The sequence below is a fragment of the Apostichopus japonicus genome, chromosome 20, assembly GCF_037975245.1.
Source record: "Apostichopus japonicus isolate 1M-3 chromosome 20, ASM3797524v1, whole genome shotgun sequence".
Classification (NCBI taxonomy): Eukaryota; Metazoa; Echinodermata; class Holothuroidea; order Aspidochirotida; family Stichopodidae; genus Apostichopus; species Apostichopus japonicus.
Window position 1 is genome coordinate 8259647 of NC_092580.1, and position 23042 is coordinate 8282688.

At 38.4% G+C, this 23042-nt stretch overlaps 1 protein-coding gene across 1 annotated transcript in view; it reads right to left on the reverse strand.

Annotated features, from left to right (window-relative positions):
- The window catches only part of LOC139961099 (8-oxo-dGDP phosphatase NUDT18-like), a 43340-nt gene extending 20624 nt beyond the window's left edge, over window positions 1-22716 (reverse strand). Inside the window, exons 1-2 of the mRNA XM_071959988.1 lie at window positions 21868-22716; window positions 14175-14497 (exon numbers count right to left, since the gene is read on the reverse strand). Coding sequence (XP_071816089.1) covers window positions 14175-14497; window positions 21868-21913 — 369 coding nt within the window. The 5' untranslated portion in view covers window positions 21914-22716. The remainder of the gene's footprint in view (window positions 1-14174; window positions 14498-21867) is intronic.
- Between the last annotated feature and the right edge of the window lie 326 nt (window positions 22717-23042).

Here is a 23042-nt window from a genome sequence, read left to right on the forward strand (position 1 = left end):
CATACCGTCCTGTTAATCTGAATGTGGGAACCATTGGTACTTGTTGATGTCAACCCATATCATACCACCCCCTCCCCAATTCTTTCGATCCCATCCCCATTCTTTCTATATCTTGCAACACTCTAATTTCTTGAGAAATAGTCCCATGAGCTATCATTGGCACATCATGCCCAGAACAATATGTTGATTCCTGAAATGAAATGTGACCCTTATTACAACTACTTAAAACTTCCTGTTTTTAAAAAGTCTGAAGTCCTGGTATGATTGATGGAAGACAATATCTAAAATTGAAGCTAATAAAACATCTGAGAATGGTACATGCTGTCAGGATTTGCAGTTGAGGTGACTGGTTAAACCAATTTAACCATATCAATTCCTTTCTTTCTAAAATGCACACTAAACATTCTTCAAAATAGCCCTCTAACTGACCAACGCGTATGACTCATCACCTTGACCAAAAATCCTGTGGCTCTGTGCGGACAAGTTGTTTGGACTATTCCATTCATCAGGGGGGTCTTAAACGGTGTTTCTCTAATTATAGGATTGCATTAGATAAATTAATTGGTACTTACTTGCTTCAATATTTATGATGCATATTCCACGTTCATTTTCTTTGAAATAATAGTAAGTTCAATAAAATATGACGTTTTGAAAGCGAAACTCGGCTGTGGCGATGTAGGTGAACACTGTGCATTGCGTAGCTGTACCCTATTGCAGAGTACAGGATACACATATTACGTAACGGCGTGCCCACCGAAGAAAGCGAAACTTGTATTTTTCTTAGAAGACATTTGATTGGATTGTACTTGGTCCGATTGAAGATAGTGTCCAATGAAAATGAATTTAACATCAATGTAAAGTTAAGAAAAAATCCTTTCCAAAACCGTTTGAACTAAATTTGACAATGAATATTCAAGAGGATGGTTACGCAGACAACGTACGGCTATCAAATGGGGATTTTCTTCAGTATTTACTGTGTATTTTCAATGAGGGTTTTGAGTTCGATATTTATTAACCTTGCATCGTAAATCACCGAAGTCCGGTGGAATTTTGAACTGTATTGTTAAGAAAATAACAGAAATTTAGAGACAACACATTTCTCTGTTTAGTGCCGTTTGAACTAAATTTTTTCGGTATTAACTTTTCACGCTATGGCTGTAGGAAAATGGTCTATATGGTAAAGTCATAGGCCTAAAATTGCGGCGGTCGAACTCAGTTCGCGTGCCGCACAAGGAATGGCGCTAAGGAATTGATATGAGAATCCCATTTCATATACGATTGGATTTTGTGACGTCATAGTTAGTGTTTCTTTATATTTCATTCATCATATCGGGATTTAGGCTCTGTATGGATGTTACAGCATGGTAGTTTATTTGGGCTTAGGTCCAACGACATGAATGTTATGATTTAGAAAAGATACAATCAGAACATGTTATCAACATCTTCTCTGTGATTTACTACATACCATAGGTAAGTGGGGGGTTGGGTGGGGGGAGGGAGGGAGAAAATTATGTAAGAAGAAATGTAGATATGTTTGTTTGGCAATGAAATGGGAAGATCACTGATAACATCAGAGCACATTTAGGGCAGATCAAACTTCAACATTTTAGAAGTTCCTGCAACCTTGTCAGTCCCCATAACTCTTAATCTTTATCTCTAGCAAACCTCACAATGCACGTCACAATGCATGTAGGCTGTTCTTGACTGCACAGATCTAGGTGGTGGGGGGGGGGGACCATCATAGCTTCCACTATCGCACAGACATAACATCCTAGTCAATTGCTATGGCAACAACAGAAAATTTCCACTCAACAACAAATTCTAATTTTCATTACCATGTGCCCTTTTTCATTTCTTTTTGCATTAATGTCAAACATTTCATGACATCATGGGGTTGGAGATTGTACGTCAGCACAGGTCACATAGGCTTATATTCATGAATGTTTGCTGACGTGAGAGGATCTGTTATGATTTATTGCTGGCACCCTTCAAACCAGTAGGTTCCTAATCTGATTTAGTGACACACTCTTCATGTCCCTAGTTTCCTGATCTGTCATTACATCATATATCAGTATCTCTTAATACTATTCTATGGAGTCAACAGTAGGCCCACAGCCAGAGTTACGATTTGGAGGGGCACATCAACACATCACTGTCCTGGGGGAGGGGTCTAAGGGGAGGTGGTGTCCCCATCCACTTTGAGATATCTTTGCCTATCTCAGGGAGCTTAGATGCCAAATGATGTAATCTCTTCCATCCTTTTTCCCTTCATTTGTATTCCATTTTTCCTTTTATTATTGCGATAGAAATTTTGAAGAAAGAACAGAAAATGATAAAATTGGGAGGGGGGTAACTTTCCCCTGTACCACCCCTGTACTGCCCGTGTATCCCCCCTTCCGACTACAGTACATACCTGTTAAACAGCTCGTTAATGAAAGTTATGATAAAAAGAAGAATGGGATTTGGACCTTAACAAACAACATTGACACTATCACAGTCCAGCAAAAACTTATTAGTTTTCATTAAAAAAATAAGTTTCCATCAATTGATCAAAATTGGTGGTATTTATGCTATGTGCTCCATATACTGACATCCATCTGGTCATAGCATATCCTCCTTCAGAATCTTCAACTTTGTTCATAGGAATAGGAAAGGCCCACAGATCACCACCTACTTGTTCGGATATGATTTTGATAAACAATTCAACAATTTATTGCAATAATACAGGGACTGAGACCATGGAGATAGCAGAGAAAAGTAAAACCCTAACAAAGTATACAGCAATCGTCATGCAATTAAAGTGAGTAGAAAGCCAAGGTTTGACCAACTTACCCCAATGCAGCACTAAAGATCAGAATCACTGATCTTTACTTCATTGGATCATGCATATATATTAAATCAATCTTTATCAGGGACAGTATCAAAACATGTCTTCTTGCAAACAGAAACAGCATCACTAATAATTATAATCAGTTGATAACAACGACAACTTTTGTCAAATGGAAGTAGGATTAATATAGATACATCTGTAATCAAATTTGTCCCAGGTCTAGAATAATGTTTATAAACATCAATTCATAAACTAAACTAAGATTAAACAGTCATCCTGGGACTGAGACAACTACACTGTAATAGAGAAACTGGACTCCCATGCATAGCAGGAAGTATCCTCTCATTCAAACTCAATACAGTGTAGGTAGCAAATTTAATTGTTATAGTCTACATACTGATTTTATTGCTCAACTCTCTTGACATTAAACTCTCTTTTCATATGTTTCTGTAATCCTTGCTTGGGTGGAATTAAAACAGATGACATCATGTTCCACAAGCAAGTATTGATATGTAAAGTATTAGATTCCAGAGTTTACTGGTCAGCAGAGGGATGTCGCACACATTTTCATTACCCGCAGTTATAATATTTACGAATGGTAAACGAGCGCTCTCCAGGAACTTTATAAATGCTTTGAGTAAATTGAGTTACCTAAAATCTCACAGATCATGTGAGTTCTGGCTGGCATGTGTGTCAACTGTAATAAAACTTCAAACAACCCTCACAAAAAAAGGTGGTCAAAGTCAAAGTGGTCTTCACTGAGATTTGACCAGCAAAAATATGTCAGCTGGAGAAGAAGAACTATTGAAAGGGATCGAATAGTCAGCATGACAGCAACATATATATTATACACTTCATTCTTGTATGAAAATCAATTATTCAAACTGTAAACTAGTATATCACTAAGAGAGACTCAACTATTAGTACACTGCTAATCTACTACAAAAAGCCTGTGTTGGTGAATATGTCAAAGTTAGGGAGCCTGATGTTTCAAGCATAGCAGGATCTTCTTCAGAGTTTAACTGTGAAGTTACAGTCTTTATAAAAGTCTTATTTATATTCCTACAGTATCTGACTTGGTGCTTTACTATATAAAGATCAAATTGCCTATAACACCAGCTGCAAGATACTGAATTGTTTCAAAAACAAGACAATTTGATTTGATCATAACAGCAGATAGAACATTTGAAGCAGGAAGGGACACAAGGTCAATGCTGTTAATATTGCAGAATGCCAATAACAATTCAACTTCCTTTGACATATAAGACATACTGGATTTGCATTGTACATGATGATGATAATATGAAATAATTGCCTTATAAACCAGGTCATTGATGTCTCCATAGCTACCACTTTCAACCTATTCCCTTTGAATGGTAACATGCTTCTAAAACATAACCGATTGAAATACTCAAGCAGTAATACACGGTGAGTGTGGCAATGAACTGCTTCTACATGTCTCTCCCCAATCAGCATCCTCAGTCCTGTTAGCCATCTAATAATCATGGTCTAACCAATCAGCAAACAGCTACAGTCTCCTTCACATTAACCCTAACCCCAACTTTACAGTCTCACAAAAGTATTAATGTTCCTCTAGGCATCTTGAGCCCTTACCAGCTGAGTCTGTGACCCATTGACAACCCACTTTCTACCCCCACTGTTACTGACTGTTCCTCCTCTAAACAGGGTGCACATTGGCAAGGAATAACCTTCTTTGGGAGCAGTAAGGTGTCTGATAAGTGTCAGAATGGTTGACCCAATATGACCTCAATCAGACATAGAAAATGGGATCTGACTATCAAATAGGGTTCATTACACCAACCTCCCTTGGTGATCATGAAGAAAACAAACTTGATCTCTTAGTTCTTCCTTTACATGAAAACATCAAAGTGTGATGTTTATGTTTTGTGGGGATATCAAAGCTGACTTCTCTGGCATTTGACAGATGATTTACTAAGGAGAGGAAGGAATTTTAGTTTAATAGGTCAAAATGAAAGCATAAATGAATATTTTTTTCATTATTTAATATCTTAAAACAGAAGAGAAAGGTTATCAGAAGTATCACATGTCTACAATTCATGGTTTGAAGTTCAATAAACAGTCACTACTCAATATCCTACCATACTGACAGTGTGTAATTCCATTACCTAAAATTAACTTAAATATTGAACTGCACACATGTATGTGGGATCTAGTACTTTCTAACTGTGCATACTGTAGTTTGGCCATAAAATTACTGTAACTTAGCCATGTCATAAATGTACTGTAACTTACAGGAAAGCTAGAGCTACTAAAGAAATCAATCATACCATGTACTAAATTTACTGTTACTTCAGTTTAGTAGTTCTCATACCACAATTAAGAAATACTTTAGGTTAAGTATTATGCACAAGGCAATACAAAACAGTTTTGACCTACATTAAGAATTTACCAAACATAACAATTTGTACATCTTGTACTCAGTATTGAACATGATATCTTTTAAATCTTGTACTCAGTATTGTACATGAATATATATCTTGTCAGTGGCGGAGCTAGGGGTATTGGTCAGAGAGGGCTAAAATGGATCGCGGGAATGGATCGCGGGAAATGACCCTTTCTCGTTCCTACGGTACTCACTATATCCAGCACTATATGATATTGTAATCTGAAAATTAAAACTCAATGTGATAATTCATATTCCTCTTCATTTTTTGTACAGCTTCCTATAGATAATGTATATAGCAAACAACCAGTTCAAAATAATACACCAATTCAAACCTCAATCCTTAACAACCACAGCCTCATGCTTGCATTTAAACTGCTATAGAAAACCCTCCTGAGCAAAACAATTTATATCCTGTATGACAGCTTATACTTTCATCTTAAGTGTCACTTATCAATCACATTAGAGAGGCGGTGCCCCATGTTGAAACACTGCTATCTGAGATATAAGATGGATGATATATATATGATAAAGTAACATATCTTTGGGTTCTTAGAGTGTCACATCACCCAAACTATGGACATGATAATAATCATGTTCACACGCCCAGTGGACTTTGCCATCTTGGAGAATAAACTAAAATTGGTATGTGCGATGAAGTTTACAATATTATCTCTCGAAAACTACAAACTCGCTGACTATGAAATGTAAGGAAATTGATTTCACTGCTTGTCAAATGACTAAATGTGATTTAACAGATCAATAATAAAGGCGGGGTAGCTAGACTAAAGATCAGTACATGAAAAGATAAAGATAAAGGGAAGGAGTTCAGGGGAGAGGTGGGGGGGAGGGGGGAGAGGTATGTGACAAACTGACAATGTGGTGCAGCAAGGTGTGGATAACACATGCTATGTATAGTGCAATCCCTGATACTGTAACTGCTTGCTATGCTGTGTTTGTCCTTCGTTTAACCAAGCCTGAATAAGAGTCTAATTAATATATTATAATAGATTATGACAGGAAATATTCTGAGTTGGACAAATTCAGCTTTCATTTTTTAACACTTTGATCCGATCATTTCCAGCATGAATTACTTTCTTTACATTTGTCTGACAATCTGGAATGTATACTTGACTGTGTAGTAATTGTTGTTATATTACTGTCAGCAGTGCAGTGTACTGTACTGGTTGAATGTGTGCTCTTTGTAATTCACACACTGTCACTCAAATTAATCATAGGACTGACCCTTAGAGTAAGCTGCAAGCTGGGGATAAAGCCAACCAGAATGGCAATCATTCAGTTCATCCAGGGTTCATTTTCAAAGTGACCTCACAAGCCCTGGAAGATGTTTTCAATACCAGTAAAAGTGATGAAAGTTTATTTAAGTCTGACAGAGAGAGAGGCCAATTGTAGTGGTGTTTGAATTAGATATATGATCAGGATATGAAGATGTATGACCACCAGCAGACAGAGATCACTAGCAGGCCCAACATGGATAGGCTACTCTAACACTGTCACCAGCTCCAAGAGTAGGCTGGTAGACTGTAAGCTATAGTACCTATAGAGACACAGCACATGTATCAAACAAAATCAAATAGTAGTGAATTAGTTAGGTAATTTATTGGTCCTCCTCCTCCTCCTCCCCACCCCACCTGCCCCACTCCTCCCTTACCCCACTCCTCCTCCCCACCCCACCTGCCCCACTCCTCCTCCCCACCCCACCTCCCCACTCCTCCCTTACCCCACTCCTCCCCTCCCCACCTGCCCCACTCCTCCTTCCCACCCCACCTCCCCACTCCTCCCTTACCCCACTCCTCCCCTCCCCACCTGCCCCACTCCTCCTCCCCTCCCCACCTCCCCACTCCTTCCTTACCCCACTCCTCCTCCCCACCCACTTCTCCTCACTATGATGTACACATGCAATCATACAGGTGACCAACCACATAGAGTTATTTCCTTCCAGTACAAGAAGTCACTAACATCACAAGGCAGTTTCTTTTAAAGAAGTTTAAGGGACTTAAAAATCCAGCAAAAGGGTCGTTGGATTCAAAAGCCAGTGATATCTACAGGTATGTGCCCTAGATATCAACTCCACAAGTTCCTATGTTTGTAGACAAATTGAGCACGAATCTTGTCAAGTTCAGAGTCAACACAATAAAAGCAGGATTACTATCATAAAACCATACTGAAATGCTGAAGTACTTGTACCCTGTAGCACTCTACACAGTATCCCAGTGAACCCACTCGTGTGAACTAAAGAATTTCACCTTTCTGATTTGTACTTTGAAACCTAGTACTGCAGGACATCCTGGCAGAAACTTACTGCTTAAAGATGGGCAGCTTTAACTTTCCAAAAGAGTGTTTGTTGGGCTAAGAAAACTTCAATAAACAAACTTTCATTAGAACAATGTTTCTCTTTTCCAAATCTGATATTCTGTTCACTAAGAACATTTCAAACGATAATTAATATTCATATACTTGTCTACGTGCTGCATGGTGGGTTAATGTAGGTTAAGAAAGCTGAGCTGCAAGATATCACAGTATGAATGCAAGCTAACAGCAACACCAGTGCATCAGAGATTGTGCAATTGAGATATTATTTGCATTAACTGAAGCATTTACATGTAGTATGTTTACATCATATTGTGCCACATGGGATACAAGCATATCCTCTGAACTGTACCTATTCAAAATGTTTTCATTCAAGCCTTGTTTGTTCACCCTGGCAAGAAACAGAGGATCCAACATCCATCCCCTGGGTCATTCTCTGTTCAAAATCAACTTCCCAACGTGAATGGTCTTGCACTCAGGATCTGGCCCTGAGATCCCCCTCCCCCTCCCCTCCCTCCCATTCACACCAGGATAGATCACATTATGCTAATGGTATCACAAAACTATGTTCACCAAAAGAAAATCATAGCATAGTAGAACTCACAGATTAATTGTGGCTTCAATTTTGGAGTAGGCCAAGCACTATGTACTAACTTTACTAACTATTGAATTAATTAACAGACCTAGTAACTGTGTAAAGTAGCCTTATATGTAGTGAAGTATGTGCATCAACTAGAGTGGTGTCAAGCAAGCCAACTGCCCCTTATCAGCTAATTGCTTGTTTCAAACATAACTTTAAGGTTTAACTCACCTATTGTAATATAATATTAATGAATACTAAACAAACGTGTTGTGCTCAACGAAAAAAATGTATGATGAAAAATTTTACGTTACAATGACAGGTACTTTCTGATATGATAGTATCATCCTTGAAGCAGTGAACCAGCAAAAGGTCATTTTTCTTCAACTTGCAAGTGATTTGTCAAAGCAGTATATTCTTAAAAGAACTTTTACAACAATTCAACTGTTTTCAAAGTTCTGTTAACAGGCTGTACAAATAACGTTATTTGGACCATAGGTGTAAAATTTGAGTAGAGCTAATAAAACCCAATCGAACCGTGAAAAAAACAATAGAGATGAGAGTGCAGCGAACAACAGCTTAATGGCCAGCCCCTTTGTCTGATGGGTTTCCTTCCATAGCCAAGAGGCCATACATACACAACACACTCAGATGTGGAGTGACTGTTATTAAAAGGAAACTACTGCTGTAGATTTGAGTAGATATCAAAGCAAGGTTCAGTTTTCACACCGTTAACAGTTAGTTAATTCACATTCAACAGACCAACTGATACAGACAATAAACAATGTACAAACAGATATTATCTGGAGATTTACTGATGATTTGAGACACACAGTATATGCCACCTGGTAGTGTTTATTGAGTGGAGAAAGGCATAATAACCCAAGCTTGGAGTTCCTTAATTCAACCGCATGACACACCACAGTGAGGTGAACAATTCAATTTTCTTCACTTCATAAGGGTCCCCATTTGCCAATCTCCATCCCTTATCTTACATATATATATTGGTGATTACATTTTCAAATTTCTCATATCATAAGGTTCTTTCTCCTATGCTTCAGGTTACATTGTACACTTTCATTAAATAATCTATAGTTACCACACAAGAAATGACCTGGTTAATACAAGCAGTTATCAAGACAATAGGTATGGGTAACTCTTTTAGCAAAGCCTTATAATATGCATTGCTGTTACCAAACCCTCATTACACACACTGCTACATGTATACTTAACTGCTGTTACCAAAGCATTACTATACTAAGTGCTGTCATCAATGTTACTGTATACAGTGCTGTCACCAAACCTGTATTATACACAATGCTACTGTACATACGTATTGCTAAAATTGTACGCCTGAAAATATTGCAGTAAGATTGGTGCACAGTTGCATATTGACTATGTCACATGTGAGATCAAGCAGTACTGGGTGTGCCATGATGAAATGAATGTGTCAGGCTAGTGCTCCCATGGTGCAGGGCCACATGTTATATGTCCATGTGTATTTAGGCCTAGCTGTGCCATGCATGCAGGGCATGTGATGTACATGTGTCAGGCAAGCTGTGTCATGGTGCAGTTTAGGTGATGCCCATATGTGTCAGATGATGCACATACCTGTGATGCCCATGTGCCAAGCTAGCTGTGCCATGGAGCTGGGCCATGGTGGAGTTTCTTTTGATGTCTCGTGATGTCCATGTGTCAGGCTAGCTATGTCATGGAACAGTGCCTGTGATGTCCATGTGTCAGGCTAGCTATGTCATGGAACAGTGCCTGTGATGTTCATGTGTCAGGTTGCTGTGCCATGGAGCAGTGCCTGTGATATCATGTGACATGTGACATATGAACAAAGATGTGTAACAACCACTACATAAACTGTACATAATGCAGTAACCATGAATGAACAAGTAATGTCAGGAAATAATGTAACTATAACTAAGTAGGTGAGGCCAAGAACAATTTCCTTTTAATCTCTCTCACATAGAAACTGATACAAGAGAATAAAAAGACTGAGACCCCAGTTGGAGAACACTTTAACCTTCCCAACCATACCATTAACGACATGAACCTACAGGGGATTGAATCCCTCTACAGTTTATCTCCCACCTCTCCTCTTCCTCCTGTTGGTTTCTTTCTTCTCTCCACCCTTTGTCTACTAATCCTCTTACATCTATCTCTTCTTGTCTTCACCCTAATCATTAACCTCTATATCTGTATTCTTTGCTTGTATTTATCACCTGTATTTTCTGTTAATCATTCAGCCTCTGAAGAAGATCCTGCTAGGATCAAAACGTCTGGCCACTTACTTTTACACGAAGAGAATTTAAGTCAAAATATAATGCAAAATGAACATATATTTTTTTTTTTAGGTTTTGCAATGATTTTGAAGAAATGTGGTTGATCCCTTTTAAACACCAGCAGTGTTGCTACTTCAGTTATTTTCACGACATGTTTTATGCTTATTTTAGTGGTACCTGCACATAGCTTCAACCTCAACTTCATCCTTTGTCCAAGTTTTATTTTTTCTTTGTCTTTATTAAGGCATCATGTTCAATGGGATGAAAGGTTAAACTGTAAAACTATGTAAACCTATTGAGTTTTGGTAAGTTGTGAATTCTCAGACTTCAGATCTGAAATCAAGAAGGGATATTGGAATCTACGTGAGCGATAGCGTCTAGCTCATGGTGGCTCTTACGCTTGACAACTTTGAACATTCACATGCTGCCTTCATGTGTCAAATAAATGTGGCTTATTACCTAAATACTACCACCAGCATATGCATCGTAAAATATGAGGCAATAACACCTGTTGAAATTTGTACTGTTAGGTCAGACTTATTGGCTTTCGTCAGAGCAGACCTGGTTTTAAATTGGTAATTTCGTGCAGCCACCTGTGTCTAAACTAAAGGATAATTATTCATTTTAAAAATCCAGGGTTGTTTGGTACTATACCAGATGATATAGCAAAGTTTGATGCTGTATTATTGGTTCGGGTTAGAGACTGCTGGATTGGTTCAAGTGAAGTTTCAATACTAATGCATACCAAATCCCACTACAATGAAGAAAAAGAGCAATTATTTATGATAACATCAAAAGTAAGGTCACAAATGTATACATGAATAATATGTATTTTATAAATCAAATAAAATATAACAATACAATATAGCACACATAACATACTAAATGTTATATGTTACATAACAACACAAGTTTAATAGGTTTGGGAAGTACTCAGCACAATGCTATAAGTCTGTAGACCAAAGACAAGCTAATCACACCACTGCTTTAACCATCACGCCAGAATACTAGTAAATTGCGGGTATAGCAATGTATACATGACATGAACATAACTGAAAGTGTGTAATAATCTATGTGTAATGTAACTTACAGTGGGTATCGTTCACCATCTGAGTATGCATGTACTGTATTTTTCATAAACTTGATAAGCTATTAAAATATGTTTGGACTGAATCTTGATAAGATTGAGGTTATTCTGAACTCAGCTCAGCTGTAAAGGGGGAGGGGAAGGGAGGGCAAATCAGCAATGGGGAGGGGTCCTTCCATACAATAAGTGTGCATGCAGATTTTCAGTCTTAATTGCAATGGGTTCATTGTAACAGTCGGTCAGAAATAAAGGGGAATAGAAATGTGTAACACACAAGACCAGTACACAAAGTCTATGAGAAGGAATATAAATAGAACCCTGTGGAAATTTGTGATGTTGTTATCATTTAACGTCTGCTGATAAAGGAATGAATTAGTCACAAGGGAAACACCTTCAAGTTCTTATCTTGCAGAAGGTGCTAATTATCAAAGCATAGCTAGTGGGATTACAGAAGTGATAGCATGTTCATAGATTAGTCTTATCATAGTATACACATACAGGTAAGATAGGATAATCCAGTGAGATAAACCGAAATCTAACTTGGGAGAAGCTGCTCATTTTCTGCTAATCTCACATTTAACTTAAACTACTCAACCCAAGCAGTGTTTGCGATAAGTCACCTGTTTATTTCTCAAGTTCAGAAAAGATGGAAAAATCAAACTTTCCTGAATGCCAAGATTAAGATTCCTGTTAATGACTAAACAGATCACAAATGACTTCTGTTTACCTGTACAAATAACAGCACAGGTACAGGTATTACCTTGGATGTAGCATACTTACACTAGTAAGTATTGGCAGCTTCCTGCTAACACATTATAGCACTGGACCTGACTCCTTAGATAGCTGGCCCTATAACAGAGACTGGACCTGACTCCTTAGATAGCTGGCCCTAAACAGAGACTGGACCAGACTCCTTAAATAACTGGCCCTAAAACAGAGACTGGACCTGACTCCTTAGATAGCTGGCCCTAAAACAGAAACTGGACCTGACTGCTTAGAGAGCTGGCCCTAAACAGAGACTGGACCAGACTCCTTAAATAACTGGCCCTAAAACAGAGACTGGACCAGACTCCTTAGATAGCTGGCCATAAACAGAGACTGGACCAGACTCCTTAAATAGCTGGCCCTAAAACAGAGACTGGACCTGACTGCTTAGAGAGCTGGCCCTAAAACAGAAACTGGACCTGACTCCTTAGATAGCTGGCCCTAAAACAGAGACTGGACCTGACTCCTTAAATAACTGGCCCTAAAACAGAGACTGGACCAGACTCCTTAGATAGCTGGCCATAAACAGAGACTGGACCTGACTCCTTAGATAGCTGGCCATAAACAGAGACTGGACCAGACTCCTTAAATAACTGGCCCTAAAACAGAGACTGGACCTGACTGCTTAGAGAGCTGGCCCTAAAACAGAAACTGGACCTGACTCCTTAGATAGCTGGCCCTAAACAGAGACTGGACCAGACTCCTTAAATAACTGGCCCTAAAACAGAGACTGGACCTGACTCCTTAGATAGCTGGCCCTAAAACAGAGACTGGACCAGACTCCTTAAATAACTGGCCTTAAAACAGAGACTGGACCTGACTGCTTAGAGAGCTGGCCCTAAAACAGAAACTGGACCTGACTCCTTAGATAGCTGGCCCTAAACAGAGACTGGACCAGACTCCTTAAATAGCTGGCCCTAAAACAGAAACTGGACCTGACTCCTTAAATAACTGGCCCTAAAACAGAGACTGGACCAGACTCCTTAGATAGCTGGCCATAAACAGAGACTGGACCTGACTCCTTAGATAGCTGGCCATAAACAGAGACTGGACCAGACTCCTTAAATAACTGGCCCTAAAACAGAGACTGGACCTGACTGCTTAGAGAGCTGGCCCTAAAACAGAAACTGGACCTGACTCCTTAGATAGCTGGCCCTAAACAGAGACTGGACCAGACTCCTTAAATAACTGGCCCTAAAACAGAGACTGGACCTGACTCCTTAGATAGCTGGCCCTAAAACAGAAACTGGACCTGACTCCTTAGATAGCTGGCCCTAAAACAGAAACTGGACCTGACTCCTTAGATAGCTGGCCCTAAAACAGAGACTGGACCTGACTCCTTAGATAGCTGGCCCTAAAACAGAGACTGGACCTGACTGCTTAGAGAGCTGGCCCTAAAACAGAGACTGGAACTGACTCCTTAGATAGCTGGCCCTAAACAGAGACTGGACCTGACTCCTTAGATAGCTCGCCCTAAAACAGAGATTGGACCTGACTCCTTAGATACCTGGCCCTAAAACAGAGACTGGGACCAGACTGCTTAGATAGCTGGCCCTAAACAGAGACTGGACCTGACTGCTTAGATAGCTGGAACTAAACAGAGACTGGCCCAGACTGCTTAGATAGCTGGCCCTAAACAGAGACTGGACCAGACTCCTTAAATAACTGGCACTAAACAGAGACTGGACCTGGACCTAGATAGCAGGCCCTAAAACAGAGACTGGACCAGACTCCTTAGATAGCTGGCCCTAAAACAGAAACTGGATCTGACTCCGTAGATAGCTAGCCCTAGAATCTTAGTGAACATTGCCAGAGGGTCGACCGTGAGAGTTTGTTAAAGTATATATGATATGTTTGAAACTTACTACAAGTGTTTCGTTAGGTTCGAGTCGTCCAGCAGGGTAATACCAATGGCCGTGACAGTTCTTCTTAGCCTCTTGTATTAGCACTACCTCCCCCGACGCATTGAATACGACCGCAGCCACGATGATGCAGACATTACGACCCAGGCCGCAGGGATTGCTGCTGCCCGACGGTTTACGACATATGTCATAACGGGTTAGGGGTATGCTGGATGGTCGACCATTCAAGAGGTCCATCAGCGCTCTCTCCACTTCTGACATTCTCCACAAACATGTAGTAGGATGATGATGTGGTGGATTTATCTTGAAATACGTACAAACAGCAGCTGAAAAGATTACAAAAAGACCAGTCTAATAACCGAGCTGTTAAAGTTTCTTTGTAGAAAACTTAAAAAGTTAAGGCCAGAACTGCTGAAATTATTCTTGTATTAAAACTTAAGAGTTTCGGTATGAAATCTTCTTGGCAGACAAACAAACTAGTTTCCTATTCAACCTTGTATGAACTAAAGAAATACAGAGGTATATAGCACTTTTCAACCACACTTCACTAGATATTAATAATAATAATATTCCTTTTAGGAACAGTTTTCATATCCTATTAAGCTTTGAGCAAACTCAGACCAATTCCCTGCACATGTATGATAACGTATACTGCTTCTTACTGGTAAACTGTTGGAAGTCTATAGATACTCTCTTGTCATGCATCCACCAGTGTCTTTGGACATGTTACAATCTAATACAATATTGCCTAGATGTACAGGTGAATTTATAAGGATTCACAATTCTGGCCAAGTGCTCATGAGCTATAATATTCCAGGACCAATGAAAGCAGTTGCAACACCTAATTGAATATCTCACAGTGGGGAACCTTCTTTGAGTGACTGTCACTCAGAATTCACAGAATGAACAGGTTCAATCATTACTTCATACCTTATGCATACACACAGTGTAAGATACAGTATCAACATCCCCCAATAAACTTGATCTTAAAGTACAATTCTGAACAAACTGATCATAAGAACTTTCAACCTATGTTGACAGACTATTCAATTGATCATACTGTACAATAGTCACTAACATACATGTACAGTAGTGTCTCAATGGTTGGGTTTTCATCTGAAAAAAATACTTGATTTCACATAACCAGCATGTGTTCCATATTCATAATTATGTTCTACAAAAATTCAATTGATTGGTCAAGGAACTTGTGACAAGAAGGATATTAAGTACCACATATAAATGAACCATGGCAAGTTCACACCTTGTCAGGGTAATACTAACATGGTTGTACCATGGAAGCATTACCATGTCAGGGTAATACTAACATGGTTGTACCATGAAGGCACTAACATGTCAGGGTAATATTAACATGGTTGTACCATGGAAGCATAGCCATGTCAGGGTAATACTAATGTATTGTTGTACCATGGCAGCATTGCCATGTCATGGTTAGACTTACTGTACATGGTTTTACTGCTCCAGTAATTCACTTCTAAACCTTTCATCAGCCTTTCATTATTCATTAATTCTGTTTACTCTCCTTCTTGACCTAAACGTTAATAATATCAGTGTTCAAAGTGAACTAATTTCAGTTGGCAGATCCTTGCTGGTACAGATAACCTCATCCCTCTGTGAGGTACTGTAGTGCAATGGTTCATCATGTATGAATGTCTGGACATGAACAATAAGACCAAAAATGTCTGCACATTCACAAGAGACATCTCATTCTGCTCAAGGATAATCACATCTTTGAAGAGAGCCAGCCAATAATGCATTATGAGACAATAAAGACTGTCATTGTTATGAGGTGTTTGCCAATGATGGTAGTTACAAATATTGCTAGATCTGCTACATAATGGTCACAAAGTTTCATAATTTACAACACAAGTTTTAGGATTTCTTTGACAGTTCTTGAAGACCTATATTGGTGTTCATAATTTTGCAATGTCTATAAATATGAGTAGTGTACAATAAGACATACTGTAAACTGAGCAATATGATCTTCACTGAATTTCCATTGCATCCTATGATAATGCACTTTGTTCTACACATCCCTAAATCCCATATTACTCTCACCGTACCATTAACCAAAGAATGTGTGTATGTTTAAACAACTTTCCCTCATTATAGATTCCATTAATAATAACGCCAACAGATCCAGGCTGAATCATCCGTCTCAAATTAAAACTTGTTTCCACCATTTACACAGACAGAGGCTTTTTATATTGTAAACACAGAGCAGTAGTTAGTGAAGTAGGAGAGGAAAGTTAAAAGCATGCACTACAGTAGTTTGCATAGTTTGTACAGTTAGCTGATATCTGACAACAATTAGATCTAGCCACTATACTTAACATGTGTTCATATCAAGCACATGTGTATGGCAAGCCATGTGGGACAAACACTGCATAATATATCAGCGTATTAATCATAATTTATACGCGTATTAATTGGAATATATACACGTATATTATTAGCCAATCATATGGCTCAAATATATCCGCGTATTAATTCGAATATATACACGTATTAATTCGAATATATATACAGGTATTAATTCGAATATATATGGGGATTAAATCCAATATATGCACGGATTAATTAGAATATACACGAAAACACATTTCCGCTCTTGCTGTGTACTAATACCAACGATAAATGTTTTGGCGGGCTCGCGAGATCGCTTCATAAAGCGAAACTTTACACATGTACAGTACAACACATATATATTCGAATTAATACGCGTATATATTCGAATTAATATGCGGATATATTATGCGGTGTTTGTCCCACATGGCTTGCCATACATGTGCAGGACACTGCAGATGTGTACAGTACAGTTAATTGACTAACAAATTCAAGATATGTCACTATACAGGGTAACTGCCTGGGTCTTATTTGCAGTCGCATACATACAATACTCAATGGTAGGGTTGGATTCTGATAGCATGGTTGTTCCCGGGGTGCAGTAAAAGTATGCAGTACTAGTTTACAGACATCAACTACCTACTGTAATCGAACTCACAGGATCAGATCCACTAGACTGCCTTCTTCATACAAATACACAGTTAATAGAGTTAGTTTAATATAGTTATTTGTTAGCAGAGAAGTTGTTGGAAACATGAGTATAAATGCATGTCTCAATAACCACGGCAACCTATGTTATTCAAACGAAGTGTTCCAATCTTATAAGTAAAATGGTTCATTGACTCGATTTCAGTATTTCCATATATTTAGTAAGCTAAAACTGATCCAATGTACTTGAGAAGTTGAGAGGTTGCTCAACTTCTTCAAACCAGCAGTGTGGACCTGACCTAGATTATTTGGAGTAACCAAGGGTGCCATCATTCTGTGAATAAAGCTCAAGCAATATTTTATTTGCCATACTTAGGCAATGATACTTTGATAGACACTTTTATTTTACATGTTATGAGAATTGAAAACTTGCAGTACATGCACAGAACCAGACGTCCCACTACACAGAGACATAACATAAAGCAAACCATTAACTTTAAATCCTGTAAATTAAGGAATTATTTGTAAACTTTTTTGAATACATGGTCACGTTGCACTTTGAATCACAAGTACCATTTGTTCATTGTCCTAATCCTGCTAGCTAGAAATCGATCACAAAGACGACTATTTCACATCTAGTGCTTAACTAGCAAACAAAAGCATTCTGACCAGCAAAATCTGGGAATCTAACCACACCTAACATAGATGCCAGCATAAATAAAAAATAAGTGGTGGATATCAAGAACCAGCATAATTATCAATATTAAAATATCCTTTACTTGTGTGGCAAAGGTGACATAGGGTAACAGTCAGTCACAAACCACTTCAAAATACAGTACCACAAAAATAGAATATTTCACCTGGATATGACACTGCAGTATAATTTCTGTACAGTTAGGAACATGAAAGTACCATGTTATATACCAAATAATAAGAACACTCTAGTGATTAAATGTAAGTTAACCTTATATGCCGTTTATGCTGATGCTTGGCTTTGTATGATTGCTTGCATTACATACCTTTTTGCAGGTATGGTGGGATTTCATCCGTGGATTAATATAACCAAAATGATTTTGTAACTGTGTCTTGCTATTTATAGTATTCTAAAAGTAAAGTGGGTGGTCATATACTATAACTGGATTAAGAAAAGAGAAGAAGTTATTTTACCCTCAAATTATCTACTGTAATACAGTGTAAGTTTGGAATGCAACCAACTCTTTAATGAACAACAAGGTTTCGGTTAGCAACATTTACCCTTTATCAGTAACAAAATTTGCTAATCAGTTGCGGCTTCTTTCTTTGCCAAACATTATTGGTTCTGATTTGCTTGTTCATTCAAGTTTTTCTTTAGTCACTTTCTCTTCACAGTTTTTCAAATATATACAGAGACAGACATCCCAAAACTTTTGGTTTGGATATTTACTTTATTCAGCTCAGTTGATGGTTGTACAGTATTGCAAAGGTTACCTGTTCACTCTAGGCACAGAACACAAGAGTACAGTACTGTGGTTGTGAGGAATTGAAGAAGAAAACAAAAGTAAAATCAAGGATGCAGTATTTTGGTTAGGGAGAGGTAGGATACCTAGATGTGTGTTAATTCATATTCAGTTTCCATTCAGTGCATACAATACTGATACACACTGATGTAGAGCTCTGCGCTGTACGAATGATGTTTTGGAAGTGTAAACCACCACTTTGGTCACTCAAATTTTATAGTTCGCACAGCCTTAATCACAATGGCTGAGATTGCAACAACAAAACATAAATATTAAAGCTTTACTGTAGGTGCTTTTATAATGCTTCATCTATTTATTGGAATAACATAGAACTTAACTCCAACTAGGGCCAGGGCTCCATAAAACTTGATGAGTGCAAAGCCTGTTGGGCTACCAACAAAATTCTCATGGTTATAGCACAAAATTGACAAAACTTTACAATCTATGACCATACCACAGTGATTGTGGCTTCCCCACTTGCATTGAAAGAATGCTGCAACCTTGTGTTAAGAGTTGTTGTATGTTAAAAATAGAAAGAGGTGGACCATGGAATTTCTTTTAACTTCCACGAACAACTTGTGAGGAAACTCTGTTTACGCTATTTTGAGGAAACTGTGAGTGCAATATGTTTCCTCCCTTATCATGACTGCAAAACTAGGGAAATGTTATGGATGAACCATATTAATTACAGAACTGTTATATTAAACTGATTTAACATGAACATTTAGCAAATTGATTGTGAAACATGCTAATAACCTATAGGAATCCTCAACATAGTAACAAATCCTAAGACAGAAATTAGGATGGGGAGGTGGTTTCACATAAGGAGTGGGGGGTCAGAGGGGGGGTCATCTGCCCAAGTAGGTGACAAACATCTGTCATTTCATACAGTGATGTTCATGTTTTACTGGACATATTTTATTCCTGAAGATATATTTATCACATATTTACTATAGGCCTACATGCTTTGTGTTATGACAACGGTGCCTTTATAAACCATTATATGTTAGGCTATACATATTTATTGGCCTTTACATACATAATTTTTTAGGTTACAAGGCAGTTCAATAACTAGTGTTCTGGTTCTGTAATAGTATTGAAGATGTAGGAATGTAATTAGTCAGCTTGTACTACATAGCTCACTGCATTAATTCAAGCCACCTAAATCATCAATGATTATCTTGACCATTTAGTTCTGAATGATAAAATAATTGGGTTAACTGGCACCTTATACAGTTGAGGGCCCCACAAAATTGTACTCCAGCAATCTTGTGCAAAAAATTCTGATAAATGTGTTCCTTTTTTTCTTCTTTGGAAGTACAGTAGTAAATCATCAAGCAGTGCCACGATCCAAGTGTAATGTGAGATTGTATCTCTTTCTCATTCTGAGAGAATCTGAAATTTTACCAAAATCCCAATTTCCAGTTCTAAAGTTAAATGGCATTTATAAAGATCCATTTTACTGGCAAGAACATATATAAAGCCTTCCTTTACTCTCAGGAGTGGACCATACTTAGGTCATCTGTGATGTCAGCATGCATGGTAGGTAGATATTGGAAAGCTGTAGTTTCCCATTAAACATTGATTTGTCCTTTTTATGGTTGATAAGAATGTTTTCATCATTGCCAATGTTCTTTTCTTGAATTTCATCATCAGTAAGCATCTATTCAGTGAGAATATTATTTTCATCAGTGTATGATTTTTACAGTGCTGTAAACCATCCCTTTAATCTCATATCAAATTGTATGAAAGAAAGTATATACTGAGGACTTAAAGGGTGTGAAGACTCACACACAGAGAAACGTCTCATGCCAGTTATATGACCTAGTTTCGAATGAGGTGTAACAGAAGTGTTAGACACCACCATCGATCCCAGAAAATACACACACAGCTTGCTACCGTCGGTAATTAGACACTTGTGTACAGTCAAGATACAGCTACGGTCAATACCCACAACACAGTGTACATAGCAGTGATGGACATCTCAGGTCTAGATTAAAGATAACAAGGTATCTCGTTTCATTAAGTACTGTCTACATTTTGTAGCGACAAGAAAAAACTTTACTTGCAAGCAATGGAAAGTTAACTTTTTCAGAGGTTGGCACACGATTTGGGACGAGTCTTCAGTGCCTTTAATGTTGCTCAAAGTAACTGTTGGACAGGTTTGAAGCAATGAAATTTGCATACTGTACAGGGCATCATTTAAACTTACTGGTCAACAAGTCATGTACATGTAATGTCATCAATTAATGTAATGCACAGATACAGTACAGTATAGCAAGAACATAATTGTTACATCAATGTGGTGTTCACAAGGGTGCACATTGATTGCTAGCATTTGATTGACTAGGAACTAAGAATAATATGCTTGGGAGAATAATGTACTTAAGGTTTCAACTCCATAGAGTCCTAGTTTTGATGCAGTACTTATATCAACCACTTTTTCAGTAAACAGCGATTCCCGATGAAATTTACACATATTCTTGCTATGAAGTAATTTTTGGAATCTAGGCAAAGCTGCTAACTGAAGGTCAAACACCACCACGTAAAATGTTTATATTCCATAACATATACCTTTCAATGACCTCCACTTTGTGAAGCACTGTGTGCACACAATTTTGATGAACTACTGTATTTTCCGATCTGCTATTGTGGCCCACAGCACTGGATGATATCCCAAATATTATGTATACCTCTGCAACTTTCTTCACAAAATTAGGATCAAATTCTCAGCTTGAGAATTTAAACATTTCTTGGCAAGAAAACTTCTAATTGGATACGACCAAAATGACATATTTGATGTGATTGCTGCAATCCTTACAAACCTGGCCCTTAATATTAAAGTATTCCTCAACTCTTGGAGTCTTGGATAGGCATATGGCTATAGGCATCTAGCCTAATTCTAAGGAAACACTGGATTCCCTTTCATTAGAAGGTTATTCTTAGTTAGGCCTAAATAATTCCTTTATTTATGGCAAGATAACATATTTGAGTTGCATCAATACATCATCATAATTTCAGACTGCATGCCACAGTGCTGTGAGGCCTGATTGCTAGTTTGTCTAGCCTAGCACTATAGTACTGGACCTTGTCTGTGTTAATTAGTGGAATGAGGCCTATAGTCCTATACTGTAAATGTGTGGGGAAAAACAATTGTAAAAGCCTGTAAGTTAGTTAAGACCACTTACCACTCTCAATATTGGAATGATCTGTTACTTGAAGATCTGTGTTCATCTGATATCACATTGTAACTTCTTCCTGTGAGTTTAAAGTTATGGGAAATCACCATCCACTGTAATTGTAGCATATGTGGCTGGTCTCAATATAGTTAGTAGGCCTCAGTTAGTCTAGTTGGCTTGGTATAAAATTCAAGCTTTCATAGATGAAATCTAGCAAACAGCTTTAGCTTGTGTGGCTGCTAGTCACTGTTGTCCTATCTGATAAAAGTAAGCCTCTCCTCAGCCTCTGGACATATATGCTTCAGCACCTTCAATGTTGTAAACCCATACATAGGTGGTTGGACCGAAACTGCAGACGACAGTAACAAGTTGGCATAGGCTAGTAAAAGCTGCACAATATAGTACTAGCCTATGGGGAGTGTTAGGTGTTACACTACAAATTAACAACTGCCTGATCCTATCTTTATTAAAAGTTGTGTAGGTTATGTTCAGTCTACATCCAACAATAATAACGTTAGTGGGAACTTCTCTGACCGATGAACATACGAGATCACACTTGACAAGCACACAACACCGTGATCGAATATTTGTACTTTCAGTTCAGTTTCACGAGCTTACTATACTATAATTACAATGTTTGTGTCTTCAACTGCGATGTTATTGTGTAAATCTCTGCTTAGCTTCGTATGCTTTTGCTGATCACCGTGTTCAGGATAAGAGATATGGTGAGATACGTACGTTGCGAAGTACGCGGAAACGTACCATACCACGAACTATCTACAAGAAAGCGCTATTAAACACTGAAATATGGAATAGGTTCACATGTACTGCACATAACATACAATGCGCTTCAGTGACAGCTAAATATGGCCAATGATGTCATCCATGTTCCCCTTTTTACGGTCGCCGCGCACTAAATCCAAATCAATAACAGATACACAGTCACTGTTCAAGTGATGAAGCAGTTTGCTGCCACGGCTGTTAGCCTAAAAATATTGAACTAACATACTGAGATATGTCAGAGGGCCGGAGGTGGGGACTGTAAGATCACCTGGTTTCGACAGGGTCACGAAAATTCAATGCAACATTTACTCAGGTCAAGTGACATGTTTTTGGTAGGCTGGGAAGGCGTAGGAGCAGTGGCGGACTGGCCACACAGGCATTTGGGCAATGCCCAGTGGGCC